Source organism: Lepidochelys kempii, chromosome 2 (assembly GCF_965140285.1).
Source record: "Lepidochelys kempii isolate rLepKem1 chromosome 2, rLepKem1.hap1, whole genome shotgun sequence".
Classification (NCBI taxonomy): domain Eukaryota; kingdom Metazoa; phylum Chordata; order Testudines; family Cheloniidae; genus Lepidochelys; species Lepidochelys kempii.
The window spans coordinates 153,033,585-153,051,925 of NC_136381.1; the positions used below are offsets into that span (position 1 = coordinate 153,033,585).

Genomic DNA, 18,341 nt, shown 5'->3' on the forward strand with positions numbered 1-18,341 from the left:
AGCCAGCAAGTTAGAGCGCTATAAAATGTAAGTGTAGCCAAGTCCTTAATGTCCTGTATGCCTGGACTGGTATAAAAGATCAAAGACAGAATGGAACTTGGAGTTGAAAGACTTGAGAAGAACCATAAGACTTAGCTGCAGAGATGCACCAGCTCACAGTCTGTGACTAAAGAAATCCATTGTAGGGAATTCTCCTTTTTTCTGCCTTTCTCCTTATTTCCATCTAACTGTAAATACCAAACAAGAAGACAACAAAACTGTGCTGCCTGAGAGAAATGCTATACGAGTCCAGTTGAAAGGAGACCAAAAGGCTGATAGGCACAACTTTATTCTAGGGAAGGATAAATTATAGAATTTTTTTTGACATCATGATGGTTGAAGGCCAAATAGCTGTAATATGACCAATATTTAAATCACCACTAGCTTCTTATTATTATGAATGAGTACAAAAAGTGAATAACTGTCCAGTTACTGAACAAGGAAGGAATTAATGGAGGAGGCCTGGAAATATCAAAGAAATATAATGTTTATCACGAATAATTTACATTAAATAGCTTGTTTATAAAACTAAGGTTTTTTTTCAACATCCATTGTTTGGATCTGAAACACAAGCAAATCTGAAAAACTAGTTTATCAGTTTTCTTATTTCAAACCATACCTACCTTTCCTGCATTCAGTTCAGAAATAGCTGCTAGAATTTGCTGCCTTGATCCATCAGTTTTAATACCCAGCTCTTTCAAATCACCATCAGTAAGTGTGAGGAAGGCTTCCATATCCACCTTTGGAAAAAAGATACACAGGTATACATTTACTGTGCAGATTGGTTCTCTCTCATATATATCTAACTTTATGAACTTATTTTATGTTACTTATATACTAGAAGCAGAAACCCCATGTTCTCAAACAGGCGTGGCAATTGGGCCAGGAAATCCATCATCTGTGCAGTCTCCAGACAACCAATGGAATTGCTGCATTCAAATTAGCTGTAAAGCAAAGGCAGTGATTGGGTGAGCTACTTCTCATATCACAATGCTCTCCTTTTGGCATGGATACACGCCTTGTTGTCACACATGTGTAATTCATAACCTCAGAATGGCTGAATACAGGTCTGGTATCCAGGATATCCCCATTCTTAATCCTTGCTCTGCCCTGTTACACTGGGTGCCCTTGAGTAGGTTGCGCCAAACCTCAGTTTTTACAGTTGGGTATGCAGAACCCATGACCTACCAGTCTCACGGGGATGTTACAGGCATTGTTAAAGCTTGTACCACAATTTGAAGCCACAGAGTGCTGTATAAAGTCTAGTTATAACTGCCTAAAATTTTCTAAAGATGTGACTGGATGTGTCCTTCTACTTATTAAACCGTCACTGGATATCTATTTCCCACAATTACAGTTACTCCAGTTCATGAGTTCTATATTATGATCAATTCTGTTTATTTTTAAATTTAAAACATCTAATTTTCTTCCTAAATAAAAACAATTAAAATATATAACGTGTATCTCAGATTATTATAGTGTATCATTATAAATATGTAGTTCTTTTACAACTCTCCAATTATTATGTGGGGAAAAACAGAGGAGTTTTTAATTTAACATTTACATTTACAAATGTCCTTAACAGGTCTTTTTGCAAGTATTTTAAAACACCTCTCTTTTTATATTTTAGTTGTCTTCTTGCTTTTACCTATTTTTTCCTCATAATTTCTTGGGGTGGCACCATTAATTAGTCAGTGATTTTATCAATTCTGGGCCATAAACCAAAGCCTGGTGGTTTTGCTCCCTTGGTATGGCAGGGCTTCCAATTTAGTGTCAGGTGGAAGAAGGTATCAGATTAGATCCCAAATTAGGGGACTGGTTTAGGACATAACATCACATCAGATACCACATTGTGTCCTGTATGGGGTCATATCTAGTGACATCATCACCTTATCTCTCTCTATCACTCTCTTAGCTATCAATCTCATTTTAACAGAACAATAAGATGCTACTAACATTTATATTATATCATACCATCATGTACTCTATATACATATTGCAGAAAAACGAATTTTAGGACTATTTTATAGAGTTTTAATTGGGACTATGTCTTACAGCCTTCTACCCGTAAAGGCAGATGTCTTGGTAATCATGTATCAAACTGTGCAAGACTCCTAAGGAGGGAAACATTAAAGGTAATAAATGCTAAATACTTGCTAAAATGAACTAAAATAGAAAAACTAAACATAAAACCACCACTACTTTAAAATCCATTACATCAGGCCCTCTTAGGGCTAGAAGCAACTGCTATATATCCCACTGGCAAGCTGAAAAGTACTCCTACTCAGTGGTACAAAACTCCCATTTCTAGTCCTGCTTGTTGGTGAAATGTTGGATTTCAAAGCTATGACATTTTTATGTATCTAGAAAAGCTGTTACTGGCCCAAGACAAAATCTTGCCAATTCTAGTTTTTTGGGTAGATAATTTTGGGGACAATTACACAATTTGAGACATGGGGGAGAAGGAAATATTTCTCTTGGAGGAGGTTTAAGGAAAAAAAGAAGCTCTTTAAAGTAGCTGAGGAGTATGGAATGTCAGAAAAAGCTCCAGGGAAATGGAATACAGTTAAGTGATGCATTTATAAGCATGTGATAAAATGAGTTTTCCATTTTTCACATTATGACCTCTACATACATAGCATATGCATATTTTATAATTAATATTCTTTCTTGATTAATTTTATAATTAATATTCTTCATTGGTTTTTTTGAAACACTGGTGCTGTTTTTTCCTATTTATCACTTTATTCTCAGACTTGCAGAGCACAGCTTTCCTTTTCATTAAATAATTGGATAAAACAAACCAAAATTTCCCTAGGAGAAAAAAAACAGATTTATATTATAGCAAAATATGTTCCACAAAACCCAAAATGCCACATGCTATTTCTCTTCCTTCTTTAACTTTAGACGCTCACAGCAAAGTATAATGTTCAAAAAAATTCACTTACATTTTTGGGCACTGACCCTGAAAATACATGATTGCCTTTATGCACATGAATAGTCCCATTCAGTGAGCCTGCTCATGTGTGCAAACTTAAATGCATGTGTTCAAGTGTGTATAGAATTGCGGCTGTGGAGAGAAGTGTAAGGGGGCCTTTCTGCCCATAATATATAGTCTGTTTTTGCACTTCTCAAAATAACTTTTCTTTAGTGTGCACCTAGCTCAACACCCTTGTCTGTTACAATAAACCTTTGTTCACAGTGATGCGTTGTAGGTGCGTTGGTCCCAGAATATTACAGAGACAAGGTGGGTGAGGTAATAGCTTTTATTGGGCCAACTTCTATTGGTGAAAGAGGCAAGCTTTTAAGCTTACACAGAGCTCTTCTTCAGGTCTGGATTAAATAAACATAAGCTTTTCAAACTGTCATGGTCAGAATTGTTTTTGGGACCTAATTTTCAGAAGCTGGGTGCTCAGCATTTTGTGCAAATTAGGCCCATGTAAGGTGTCTCAGTTTGGTATCCAGAAACTGTGGCACCTAACGTACTGAGTCACTACTGAAAATTCAGATCAGACATTTTAAGACCAGAAGGGACCATTATGATCATCTAGTCTGATGATCACACAACATGGCGTTTCACCCAGTGATTCTTACAGTGGAGGCAATTACCTTCCCTATTATGTAGGTGAATATTATTCAAGCCCAATATTTTGTGGCTGAACTGAATAACCTTTACGCGTGGCCCTGAACACTCTGTGGTACAATGGGGCCAAATTCTTCTACTTGCACCCAGACATTCTGTGGCAATGTTCATTTATTGTATGTCCATGAAGTACTCTTCATTCTCATCCTCTATCCTTCTACAAACAAGCACACAATTTTGACTCAGAGTGGAAAATACTCATTGATGAAAAAGATGTGATGATTATTTTCAACGATGGTTTTCGTGCATTCTCCATGCAGCCCAGTTCTTCAGCTGCCACAGCGCTGTCTGCATGGTCCAGTTCAAACATCCTATCCCTCATCTGTTCAGGAAAAGGAGGAGATAGTAGCCCACTTCAGTGGCTCATCTTCTTGGCTTCCCCAAGCACTGTTCTCTCTGCACTGCTGGCTCTTCTGGTTGTACACTGGATTCCAGCTTTGGTTTTGTGGAGCAGTGTAGAGGAATATAGAGTATAACCCAATTAATGCCATTGTGTGGAGAGATACACAGGAAGAGAGAGCTGCTCACAGGTGCCAGACTAAAAAAAAAAGTTGGACATCTGGTTTGTGGCACTATGGCAGATTCAGTGGCAAACATGTTGAATTTTATGGCATTCTGGGAAAATGTCACATTCCACAGCCACAGGATGACAGAATCCAGGGAGACCTGACTGAGATGAAGGGAGTAGCTCACACCTCTCAGATTTGTTGTTTCATGCTGTCTTCCTGATTATGCAGACTCATCGCTGTATCTGTTAAAATTCAGTTCACATTTTCCGGGTTATTGCTGCCACCAGAAATACTTGAAAGAATCCAGGTCTTTTTTTTTAATGAAAATTGAGATTTTTAGATAACAATTCTGCAGCAAATAGTAAAGTGTGCTGCAAACTGCACAGCTGTAGTGAACACAGAGCCATGATTTTACTTGGATAATAAAATACAGGTTTTAAACAGATCAATAGATTATTCATGCTAAAATGCTGAAATAAAATACTGAAACACTTAAAACTTAAAAAACAAAAATAAAAAACTGACTTACCTCCTGTTCTTCAAAAATAGGCTGATATTTCTCAAGTGACAATTTTTTAAGGATACTAGTCAGCTCATCTTTAATAACAGAAAAGAAAAAGAAACAATGTTTAAAACAATTCAATTTTGGTAACCTGTCGGGGAAATATGTCAAACTTTAATTGATGAAGATATACAGATAAATAAAACAAACATTCCAGGAACCCACTCATATAAAATTGCAAAACAAGATTGTCTTTATTCCATGTATATACTGTAGGTGCAAATGCATCTCACTCCTATGCACTCAAATGCATCTCACTCCTACTATACCAAACTGTACTTGTTAGACATCTAGTCTTACTTTTAACTACATTTTACATGCAATTATGTTATGAGGGAAATTGGAAGTAAGCCCCAAAGCCTGGATGACTACGATTTCTCTGTCTCTTTGAACTAAGGTTCCAATAACCTGTATGGAAGTTCAATCACTTCAGCTATTTTTCCCATCACTCATCTCCCCTCCAGGCCGGTCACAAAACAGGGAGGGATGGGTCATTCAAACCAGAAAATACAGAAAGCTCATACTGGCTGGAGGTGGCGGGATGACAGAGGTACAAAAGAGGCCTTTATGGTTATGATACCCCATATCCATCCTACTTTTCTTTTCTCTCACCGCATCCTGCCCCATGAAGCCGCTTTTAATGTTACATTTATTTCTAAGTTCAACATATTGAAAACTATCCTTTAGAATGGTCTCTTTTTTTCTTCAGGTATTCTATCTAAGCAATCTAATCATCATGAATTGATAAGGGTTCACAAAACTGGTTTCCACACAGAGAGAGATTGGGGCATGATCTTAGACTGGGGTATGATCTGTGATGTTCCCTTTTAACTGTAAGGGGGAATGTGATAAAAAAAATTGTATTGACCGGTGTGTATATTTTGTAGGTGTCATAAATATAAAGGGAAGGGTAACCACCTTTCTGTATACAGAACTATAAAATCCCTCCTGGCCAGAGGCAAAACCCTTTCACCTGTAAAGGGTTAAGAAGCTAGGATAACCTCGGATAACCTCGCCGGCACCTGACCAAAATGACCAATGAGGAGACAAGATACTTTCAAAGCTGGAGCGGCGGGGAACAAAGGGTCTGTCTGTCTGCGTGATGCTTTTGCCGGGACCAGGTCAGGAATGCTCTTCAGAACTTCTGTTAAGTTAGTAAGTAATCTAGCTAGAAATGCATTAGATTTCCTTTTGTTTAAATGGCTGGTAAATAAGCTGTGCTGAATGGAATGTATATTCCTGTTTTTGTGTCTTTTTGTAACTTAAGGTTTTGCCTAGAGGGATTCTCTATGTTTTGAATCTGATTACCCTGTAAGGTATTTACCATCCTGATTTTACAGAGGTGATTCTTTTACTTTTTCTTTAATTAAAATTCTTCTTTTATGATCCTGATTGCTTTTTCATTGTTCTTAAGATCCATGGGTTTAGGTCTGTGTTCACCTATGCAAATTGGTGAGGATTTTTATCAAGCCTTCCCCAGGAAAGGGGGTGTAGGGCTTGGGGGAATATTTTGGGGGGAAGACGTCTCCAAGTGGGCTCTTTCCCTGTTCTTTGTTTAACACGCTTGGCAGCATAGGATTCAAGGACAAGGCAAAGTTTGTACCTTGAGGAAGTTTTTAACCTAAGCTGGTAAGAATAAGCTTAGGGGGTCTTTCATGCAGGTCCCCACATCTGTACCCTAGAGTTCAGAGTGGGAAAGGAACCTTGACAGTAGGGCAACAGAAATAAGTGTAATCTTTATATTTCATTTTTACACTTCTCCAGCCATATCCTAGCATAGTTTAAATGGTGCTTATTCCTTCATCTTTTGGAATTCTGCAATACGCCCTTGTGACATTGACAGACTGGTCAACTTGGGTATGACCCATAACAACTTAACAAGAGGCTCTGAAATGTTATCAAGACAATGTACTTGTATATGAATTTCAAAGAGATGCTCTAGACCAGTAATCATGAACCCATTTATTTGCAGCAATAGAAATCAAGGGTAGATGCTAAGTGTATTTGTCTGTGTTTACCTGTATCTTGTTAGAAGTTTAACAATGTAACCAGGTTAGTTTATAGATGCTAATTCCCTTCATGTCTTAACTGCTTTATAATATGCATGTGAATGGGTCAGTTAATCTTAAAATCAAAGATGTAAGATACTACATAAAACTAATCATATTATCTATATTCTCTTCAACTTAATTGTCTATGCTATAATGAACTGCCGGCTAATTGCCTTATGTGAATGAATGTGACTAGTTTACCTGTGTATGCACAGGAAATAGAAGATTAGCTTCAAAGCAACAATCTGCACTGCTTATTCATGTCCTGCTATGACAAGAGGCTTGTCAGCTTGTTAGGGAACTATAGAGAAAAGCTCTGCACCTGATCCTGCCATTTACAGTCTGCTTAAACTCTGAACAGGGAAAGTCTGAGTCATAAGACAGAGAGCTTCCAAATAACGTTTTGGAAATGCAAGGAAAGACTTGAACATACAGTAACTCCTCACTTAAAGTTGTAGTTATGTTCCCGAAAAATGCAATTTTAAGTGAAACAATGTTAAATGAATCCAATTTTCCCATAAGATTTGATATAAATGCGGGGGGTTAGGTTCCAAGGAAATTTTGGGGGGAAGACAAAAGGCATTATATACTGTACACTACTGTACTGTACTGTGGTTGGGAAGTGCCCCTGGCTTACCCCACACAGGCACAGCCCGCTGCAGGCAAGGACACTAGGAAGCACCTTTGCAGCAGCAGTGGCAGCTTACCTGGAGAAGAACAGGCGCTGACTTTGCTGGGGGATGCTCCAGGCCCACCTCTTCCCATCCCCACTCCACTCCAGGCCCACCTCTTCCCATCCCCACTCCACTCCAGGCCCACCTCTTCCCATCCCCACTCCACTCCAGGCCCACCTCTTCCCATCCCCACTCCACTCCAGGCCCACCTCCTCCCACCTCCACTCCACTCCAGGCCCACCTCTTCCCACCTCCACTCCACCTCCTCTCCAGAGCACGCTGCATCCCCGCTCCTTCCCCGTCCCCAGAAAGTCCTAAGCACCACCAAACAGCTGTTTGGCAGCGCTTAGGACTTTCTGGGAAGGAGGGGGATGAGTGGAGATGCAACGCTTCCCCACTCCTCCCCCTCCCTCCCAGAAAGTCCTAAGCGTCGCTAAACAGCTGTTTGGAGGTGGGGGAAGTGCTGGGAGGGAGGGGGAGGAGGCCGAGAAGAGGGAATTGTGCAATGCTCCCTTGTAAAGTCGCTGCTCTTCCACAAAATCTTACATGCAGTGTACAGAGCAGGCAGCCAAACAACGTTATAAGGGTGCATTGCACAACTTTAAACGATCATGTTCCCTAATTGAGCAGCGACGTAACTTTGAAACGTTAAGCGGGAGGACGTTAAGTGAGGAGTTACTGTACTCTACACCTGGACTGTCTATTGGACAAAAACTTTTTAGATTGATTCCAGAAAGACTTGTATAAATCAGCAGCCTCACCATCTCTGCTATGAAACTGACTTAAGGATTTTACACATATTTGTATGTATATTGATCTTTTAGCCTTTTGCAACTTTTTTTTCTTTCTTTTTCCTTTTATTATTAAACCTTTAGTCTTTTATTTACTAAAAGTCAGGCATCTGCGCGATTACTGGGTAAGATCTGAGACTCATAATGACCTGGGGATAAGTGTCCGGTCCTTTGGGATTGGTGAACCTCACATATGGTGAATCCAGTTTTCAGTAACCCCTCACTATATTAGACTTGGCTGTCTAGATGGAGACCAAGGATTATAATTTAAAGGGGACAGTATTTGGCTTCTTGCTAATCAATGTGGTGTTACAGAAGCTGTTTTGTTACTGGCTTGGTGAATCTCATTATAGAATAAATTATCAGTTTTGGAGATGGTCTTCCCTATTCCCTACAATCTGCCCTGAGTGTAGCATTCTCAGTGTGGCCCATCCAGACACCCGGTCACAGCCCTATCAAGCTTTGACTCTATAGTGACAGGTTTCAGAGTAACAGCCGTGTTAGTATGTATTCGCAAAAAGAAAAGGAGTACTTGTGGCACCTTAGAGACTAACCAATTTATTTGAGCATGAGCTTTCGTGAGCTACAGCTCACTTCATCGGATGCATACCGTGGAAACTGCAGCAGACTTTATATACACACAGAGAATATGAAACAATACCTCCTCCCAGCCCACTGTCCTGCTGGTAATAGCTTATCTAAAGTGATCATCAGGTTGGGCCATTTCCAGTACAAATCCAGGTTTTCTCACCCTCCACCCCCCCACACAAATTCACTCTCCTGCTGGTGATAGCCCATCCAAAGTGACAACTCTTTACACAATGTGCATGATAATCAAGTTGGGCCATTTCCTGCACAAATCCAGGTTCTTGTGTGTGGTTTTTGGGAGGGGGGTGAGGGGGTTGAGAGAACCTGGATTTGTGCAGGAAATGGCCCAACTTGATTATCATGCACATTGTGTAAAGAGTTGTCACTTTGGATGGGCTATCACCAGCAGGAGAGTGAATTTGTGTGGGGGGGTGGAGGGTGAGAAAACCTGGATTTGTACTGGAAATGGCCCAACCTGATGATCACTTTAGATAAGCTATTACCAGCAGGACAGTGGGCTGGGAGGAGGTATTGTTTCATATTCTCTGTGTGTATATAAAGTCTGCTGCAGTTTCCACGGTATGCATCCGATGAAGTGAGCTGTAGCTCACGAAAGCTCATGCTCAAATAAATTGGTTAGTCTCTAAGGTGCCACAAGTACTCCTTTTCTTTTTGATTCTATAGTGCAACTGAAGCTCCTGCCTACCACAAGTTGCCCTCCTCTAATCATGTCTAGAATCTTAAAACAGGTGTTGAATGCTGACAGCCCTTGATTTAGAAGCACATATGGGCCCCACTGGAAGCATTTTCTTCAACTAAGACTCCTTTTAGAAAATAGATAGTTGCCTCTGTGCTAAGTGGAAGCAGACTTTGAGGCCTGGCAGGTTGGCTTCCCTTTGGAGGAGAAATCAAGGATGCCAAGTCAGGATATTTTCTTAATTTCAAGTTATTTATTTACACTCTATGCACTTGCTTTTGAACTACAGTGGTTCACAAACAACATACATGCAATTCCCTCTCTCAGGAATCTCAGCCCTAACTCTACTGCCTGGTTCCCAGGAAGTCACTCTACTCCAAGCAATTATCTCTAGTTAGAGAGATTAGGGCAGAAAGCAAACCACACTTGCTGTTTGCAACAATTACCCCCAAAGAATCTCCATTGCAAATGTAACAAAAATGCAGCATTTATTCAAAGACTATACACTGTTCACATGCTAAGAAAAAGAATTTGTAAGATTATGTGTTAACAGCACCACTCAGTAACTCCTCACATAACAGTAACTACTTTTCATGTCTTGTGTTTTCTTTCATGAGGGGAAAAATAGCAACAGTTTTATAGGTACTGATACAAACTATGTATACCAAAATGAAGCAGCCTCTAAAGAATCCCCTTATCCCAATTTAAAGTGCATTGTATGTAGAAGGGTAATACGAAGCTGCATTTTCTTAATTTCAGTTATTGCCTTTCATTATTTACTACATTATTAAGACTGTTACCATTAATTTTAATACACAAACAAACAATGCATTCAAGTGAATAGTATGCTACTTCTAATTATATATTGCTAATAATGTAATCAATCAATCATTGAGCCTAACAATGACTCCATAACTATTCAAATTATGTTATGACAGAAAGAGCATTTCCCATGTAACAATCATCTCCAAGACAATGATTGCTAGAAAAAAAAATCTATGTAACACTCACATATCAGAGGCACAGTTGTTGTTTTTTATTATTGTTGAGGGCTACCGAATATGAGAAATCTTATCATGTCCACCTAGGGCTCGGAGGATAATAGATTTTTTTAGTTTGGCCAGAAAACCAAAAAAATCAGAATAGCGGGGTAATCCCAACTACACATGCATAACTAAATTAGCTGTTACCACTCAAGAAAGAGATCCTGGAGTCACAGTGGATAGATCTCTGAAAACTTCAGCTTAAGGCTCAGCAGCAGTAAAAAAGGCTAACAGAATATTAGAAACTATTAGGAAAGAGACAGAAAGTAAAGCAGGAAAATATCATAATGTCACTATATAAATCCATGGTGCACCCACACCACTTTGTACAGTTCTAGTTGCCCCATCTCAAAAAGGAAACAGTGGGACTGGAAAAGATTCAGAGAAGGGCAACAAAGATGATAAAGGGTGTGGAACAACTTCCATACAAGGAGAGACTAAAAAGACTAGGACTGTTCAGCTTAGAAAAGAGAAGACTAAAATGGGATATGATCAAAGTCTAACATCATGAATGGTACAGAAAAAGTGAATAGAGTAGTGTTATTTACTCTTTTCCACAATACAAAAAATCAGGAGTCAGCCAATGAAATTAATAGGCAGCAGGTTTAATACAAACAAGAGGAAGTACTTTTGTCACACAACACAAAATTAACCTGTGGAACTCATTACCACAGGCTGTTGTGATGGTCAAAAAGTATAACTGGGTTAAAAAAGGAACTAGATAAGTTCATGGAGGACAGGTCCATCAATGGCTATTATCAAGATGGTCAGAGATGCCTCCCCATGATCAGACAACCCTAAACCTCTGACTACCCAAAGCTGGAAGAGGAACACGGGTTGGATTATTCCCACCGTCCTGTTCTGTACACTCCCCTGAAACTCTGGTACTGATCACTGTGAGAAGCAGGATAGTGTGAAAGATGGACCATTGGTCTGGCCCAGAATTGTGGTACTTCTGTTCTTGAATATTCAGTATTGTTCAAAAAATGTTTTTGGTATTTGTCAGCAAATTGGAAAAGGTCTGATCAGCTTCAGAAAACTGTGTGTGTGTGTGTCTGTCTATCCACAATAATCTTTAGCCCCATGGTTAAAGTACTTGCCTGGGATGTGGGAAACCCATGTTAGCATCCCCACTCTGCAGAAGGGACTTTTAAACTCAGATCTCCCTCCTCCCAGATGCGAAGCCTAACTACCAGGTTATATGCTATTCTGGGGAGGACTGCTCTCAATTTCTCCCCCTGAAGCTGTTCCACTTTGTATAAAGACACAATTATTCACTGGGTCAGAGTAAGTGATTCTACAGTGTGATGATTAAGTCACTCTCCTGGGAGGTGCAGGAAATGTGATTCAGATCTTCTCTCTGCCTGACTCAGATGAGCAGTTTGACTCCACATCTCCTACCTCCAAGGTGAATGACTTACTCACCAGGCTACAGAGAATCCTCGAGCATCCCTTAGCATCAAAGAACTTTCTTACCTAAGTCTTTTAGATTTTCCTTTCCTTATTTTATGTCTCAGTTTTAAAAGATGACATAAAAAATAGCCTAATGTATTTTAGCCAAAAATACGGGAAGAAAACAGAACACGTAGTATAATAGCCTCAGAAAAATAAGTGAATTATATCTTAGCTGGACAGAAGAAAAATAAATAAATATCTGTCATGGTGCTGCAAGTGAGATATGTTGCATAACTCAAACAGTATCAATTTTCCACACATCAAGAATAAATTTCTAAACTCCAATAACTTGAGTGCTTAAGGGCTTGTTCTTCTTAGAAAAATAGTAACAATCTATTTTTTGAAAAAATCAGTCATTAATAATTCCAAACGACTGACTCTCCTTTGAAGTTGTTTTAGGACGGTTTGAAAATTAAAAATATCAAGTTTCAAAGTCAAGATAAACATATTTCTTATTCTCATAATATGCAGCTTTGTTAGATAAAATGCTGCCTTCTGTACACTAATCTTATTTGGAACTGCTTTTAAATATTTGGGGCCAGATTCCCTGTTCAAGTTCTGATCTCTTTGCAACACCTGAGCTGCTTTGTGCAATTGGTGTCAATCATAGTTTGCATATGGTCCAGTAAGTGAAGGGTTGGGGCAGATTAAGAATACAGAAGCCATAACTGGCTTCCTAACAGCTCTTCCCTTTCTCCTGCACAACAAAGACCTGCACAATCCGATTATTGAATTTCAATCTGTGGGCTTGGGTTTCCCTTGCAAGATCTAGAGAAATTAAAACTTGGAGGCCTTGATAGCTAAAAATCTTTTTCAAACACACTTTGAAATTTTATCACAATTTAGTTAAATATTTAAACTATATCAACAGAGTTCTACAAATAGTCATCGCTGCTAATATTAGACTGGACATATTGTCCTAGAAGTTTCTGTAGCTTCGTCTCCTCACCTGATTTATACTTTCTTTCTGCCATTCTACCAAAAAAGACAATTTATTTTGAGAAGCCAAAGTAAAATAAGCAACCAAACTGAAAATTACAAAAATGTAAATTATGGAATTACACAATAATAATAATAATATTATTGTAAAAACATTTCCCTTGGAGATCCTACAGACTTACTTTAAATAATGAGACTTGCAATCCTCTCACAAACATTTTTCTCTTTATATTTTCCTCTTCCACTTTTAACTATCTTTTTCTTTCCCCCATTAATACAATCACACCAAAGAGGACTTGAAAGGGGGAGTTGAGAGTAGTGTATATAAATCAGAAGTTAGGAACTGTAGAAAGCTGATAAGGGAAGCAAAGAGACACAAGGAGAAATATATGGCCAGCAGAATTAAGGACAATAAGGAGTTTTTAAAATATATTAGGAACAAAAAGAATCCTGACAATGATATTGGTCAGTTACTAGCTGGAAATGGTAGAATTATCAGTGATAATGCAGAAAAGTCAAATATCTTCAGTAAAGATTTCTGTTCCATATTTGGGGAAAAAATAGATGACATGGTAATGATAACATTCTTTCCATTCCACTAACATCTCTGGAGGATGTTAAACAACAGCTACTAAAGTCAGACATTTTTAAATTAGCAGGTCCTGATAACTTGCATCTAAGAGTTTTAAAAGATCTGACTCAGAAATTTGTTGGACGATTAACATTGATTTTCAAAAAGTCTTGGAGCACTGGCGAAGTTCCAGAAGACTGGAAGAAAGCTAATGTGCAAATTTTTAATATGAGTAAACAGGATTTCCTGGTTAATCATAGACTTGTAAGCCTGATATCAATCTCAGGCAAGATAAAGGAGCAACTGATGTGGGACTCGATTAATAAAGAATTAAAAGAGGATAATAATCAAAATGGCTTTATGGAAAATAGTTCCTGTCAAACTAACTATATCTTTTTGTGATGAGATTACAAGTTTGGTTGACAAAGGTAACAGTGTTGACATATTATACTTAGACTTCTGTATGGTGTTTGACTTGGTACCAAACAAGATTTTGATGAAAAATATTGAATGATATAAAATTAACAAGGCCCACATTAAATGGTTTAAAAACTGGCTAACTGATAGCTCTCAAAATTTAACTGTAAACAGAGAAAAATCATTAAGTGGGTGTGTTTCTAGTGGGGTCCTGCAGAGATGGGTTCTTGGCCCTACACTATTTAACATTTTTATCAGCGAGCTGGAAGAAAACATAAATTCATCACTGATCAAGTTTTCAGATGACACAAAAATTGGGGGAGTGGTAAATAATAAGATGACAGGTCACTGATAAACAGCAATCTGGATCACTTGGTAAACTGGACACAAGGAAACAATATGCATGTTAATATGGCCAAATGTAAATGTATTCATCTAGGAACAAAGATGTAGGCCATACTTAGAGGATGGGGAACTCTATACTGGGAAGCAATGACTCTGGAAAAGATTTGTGAGTCATCGTGTATAATCAACTCAGCATCAGCTTCTAATATGACACTGTGGCAAAAGAGTTAATGAGATCCTGAGTGGCATAAACGGGAATCTCAAGTAAGACTAGAGAGGTTATTTTACTTCTGTATTTAGCTATGGTGTGACTACTGCTGGAATACAGTGTCCAGTTCTGGTGCTCACAATTCAAGAAGGATGTTGATAAATTGGAGAGGGTTCACAGAAGAGCCACAGGAATGATTAAACATGCCTTATAGCTATATCTCAAAAAGCTCAATCTATTTAGCTTAACAAAGGCAAGGATAAGGGGGTCATTTGATTACATTCTCCAAGTATCTACATGGAGAACAAATATTTAATAATGGGTTCTTCAATCTAGCAGACAAATGTATAAGATGATCCAATGGCTGGAAGTTGAAGCTAGAGAAATTCAGACTGGAAATAAGGTGTAATTTTTTGACAGTGAGGGTAATTAATCACTGGAACATTTTACTAAGGGTCATGGTGGATTCACCATCACTGACAATTTTTAAATCTAGGGTGCATGTTTTTCTATGCTCTAGGAATTATTTTGGGAAAGATCTATGGCCCTTTGTTATACAAGAGGTCAGACTAGATGATCACAATGGTCCCTTCTGGCCTTAGCAGTTATGAAATCCCTCTCAGTTTTACAAAAACTCAAACTAAAATAAAAGATATCTTGAAGGACTGATTCCTCCTTTAAGTCCCTCTTGGGAGCATCCTTCTTTACAAATGAGGGGTGCTTCAAGGTTGTGGACAACTCAGGAAGCAGTCCTCATCTTAATGCTCATCTTCATTAGACACTTTTACCTCAAGTTAATTGACTGCCAATTAATTCAACATACTTGACATATTTCTAAAAGCTGGTGAGGACACTGCTCACACGTTTGATCCAGGCTACAAATGTTTGTTCTACACCATAGACTGATCCCAGGGAAAAGTCTAGTGTAGACATCCTTAGATCTTTAAAAGCAAAGGGTCAGATTGTGAACTACAGTGGTCAGCAGTAAAACTGATTGTGAACGCTTAACAGTGGTCAGCAGTAAAATCTAAAGGTTTTATTCTTACAGGAGAAGATAAGGTAAATTAGGAAACCCCATTTGTATTTTATATCCCTTTTTTCCTCAGTTCCTTAACTAGTTCTCTCATTTCTCTGAACAATCCTGAAATATCTGGATTTTGGGCTTTCACAGAAGATATTGTGCTCTCTAGCCCTTTTTCACCAGAACTTGTTTGTTGATAATAATGTATAACTTTATCAGTTATGTCACTGGAGAGAAAGAGGGCTCTGAGGGATCTATCTACTAATACTTCTACTGTGCTCAGATTTAAAGCCCCATCAATGACATTCTGCACGGGAGAGATTACCTTTCTCCAAGTTTTCACAAACTCCTTTTACTCTCACATGGTTTCTTCTTTCATGATTCTCTATGTCAGAGGTTCTCAAACTGTGGACAGGTTTTTGATGGTCCACCAACTGGTTGCCTAAAAAGAAACCACACAAATCTTTTAAACACTATGCTCACCATAACTATATTGTAAGAATATGTGCAAATCAACTGCCTACTTTTTTGTGTGAAATAAAGAAAATCTTAAGTATTGTAACAAGCCCTTTGAATTTATTATTTTTTTAGTTTATTCATTTTACTTATCATAGGGCTTCTGAGTGTGTGTGCACTACTACTGAGTAAGCTCAGCACTGCGGCTCTGGCATTGCCATAGGGTCTCTGAACCCTTATGTCATTAGAGGTGAGGAAGTTTATAGTGCCACAGCACTATTGGTGTAGCCATAGAGCCTTAATCCTCAATCTCAGAGTAGACCTACTGTGAACATATTTTACTGTAGCACAGAAGCATCAAGTCTGGGATTGTGACACAGTTCCACGATTTTGTAGGGGGAGCAGTTTGGATGCCAGATTTGAAGAGTTTCAGCTGGTTCTAAGGCTTTCAGGGATGTGGTTAACCTGTCAGTCAGTGTTCAAAATGTGGTCAGGGTCCATTACAGGATAGGGCTGCCAACTTTCTCATTGCAAAAACATGTACGCTCTTGCCCCACTCCCTACCCCGCCCTGGCCCTGCTCCTTCTCCGAGGCCCCACTGCCGCTCACTCACTTCCTCCATCGCTTGCTCTCCCCCAGTCTTGCTCACTCGCTCATTTTCACCGGGTTGGGGCAGGGGTATGGGAAGGGGTGAGGGCTCCGGCCGAGGGTGCGGGCCCTGGGGTGGGGCCAGGGATGAGGGGTTTGGGGTGCAGAAGGGGACTCTGGGCTGAGGGGGTGAAGCCAAGAAGGGTTCGGGGTTGGGGCAGGGGTGCGGGCTCTGGCTGGGGGCTGAGCTCCACAGTGGGGCAAGAAATGAGAGGTTCAGGGTGCGGGAGGGGGCTCAGGGCTGGGGCAGGAGGTTGGGGAGCGGGGGGGGGGTTAAGGCTCCGGCTGAGGGTACGGACTCTGGTATGGGGCTGGGGATGAGGGGTTTCAGGTACAGGAGAGGGCTCTGGGCGGAGCTGAGGGGTTCAGAGTGTGGAAAGGGGCTCCAGGCTGGGGCAGTGGGCTCAGGGTGCAACAGGGGGCTCTGGGCTGGGGCAGGGGGATCGGGGTGCAGGAGGGGGCTCTGGGCTGAGTCGGAGGGGTTCAGAGTGTAGGAGGGGGCTCAGGGCAGGGGCAGGGGGTTGGAGTGTGGGGCGGAGGAGGTGAGGGCTCTGACTGGGGCTCTGGGCTCTAGTATGGGGCTGAGGATGAGGGGTTTGGGGTGCAGGAGGGGGCTCAGGGCTGAGGTAGGGGTATAGAAGGAAGTGTAGGGTGCAGGCTCTGGGAGGGAGTTTGGGTGCGAGAGGGGGTTCAGGGATGGGGCAGGCGATTGGGGTATGGGAGGGGGCTCAGGGCTGGGGAAAGGGTTCAGGTGCGAGGTGGGCTCCGGGTGGCGCTTGCCCGAGGCACTCTCTTAAGCGGCGACATGTCCTCTGGCTCCTAAGCACAGGGCTAGCCAGGGAGGCTCTGTGTGCTGCCCTCGCCTGCAGGCGCTGCCCCCGCAGCTCCGATTGGCCGTGGTTCTCGGGCAATGGGAGCTGCAGAGCCAGCGCTCAGGGCAGGGACTGCATGAGGAGCCTCCCTGGCTGCCCCTGTGCCTAGGAGCCAGAGGACATGTCACTGCTTCAGGGAGCCATGCGGAGCCAGGGCAGGCAAAGAGCCTGCCTTAGCCCCACTGCACCGACGACTGGACTTTTAACAGTCCAGTCAGCAGTACTGACCGGAGCCGCCAGGGTCCCTTTTTGACTGGGTGTTCTGGTCGAAAACCAGATGCCTGGCAATCCTATTACAGGAGTGGGTGAGTGAGGTTCTGTGGCTTTCAATGTGCAGGAAGTCAGATTAGATGATCATGATTGTTCCATCTGACCTTAAAGTCTATGAGTCTTTTGTCTCTAGGTTATTGGAAACCTAAAATTTTTACACTACTAAGCCGTCCCCTTAAAATTGCATGAACTAAAATATGAAAAGATTTCCTCCATTAGTAGGTCCTCTCTATAACAGCCAGTCTGCAGTACAAGAACAGTTAGTGAGGCAAATTCTGCTCCCCTTTATGCTAATATAAATTGGAAGTCACTCCCTAAAGTAAATGGAATTAAACCACCAAAATAAAATTAGAATATGTGAAAGTAGAATCAGTCCTGACTTTCTCAAAATGAATACAGTGCATCAACAGAAATGATACAAAACATTTAAGGATGTGTTACCTAAAATTCTAAGAGGACTCATATATTAACAATCCAATTTCCAGAAATATCAAAATCAACTATTTTCTATTTTCAACAGCGTAACAGGGTAATTTTTATCA

At 40.4% G+C, this 18,341-nt stretch overlaps 1 protein-coding gene across 8 annotated transcripts in view; it reads right to left on the reverse strand.

Moving 5' to 3' along the window:
* Positions 1-18,341, reverse strand: part of ANKS6 (ankyrin repeat and sterile alpha motif domain containing 6) — a 78,516-nt gene that overhangs the window by 15,545 nt on the left and 44,630 nt on the right. For 7 of the 8 annotated variants that reach the window (XR_012157401.1, XR_012157400.1, XR_012157399.1 and 4 more), the window contains 3 exons: positions 15,879-15,995; positions 4,721-4,788; positions 663-779 (listed from right to left, as the gene is read on the reverse strand). Coding sequence is in view for 2 of the 8 variants with exons in the window: in XM_073332462.1 (XP_073188563.1) it covers positions 663-779; positions 4,721-4,788; positions 15,879-15,995 (302 nt within the window). In the remaining 6 variants the exon portion in view is untranslated. Of the gene's footprint in view, positions 1-662; positions 780-4,720; positions 4,789-13,173; positions 13,345-15,878; positions 15,996-18,341 lie in introns of those variants that run through there. The other variant, XR_012157402.1, reaches the window with a different exon arrangement.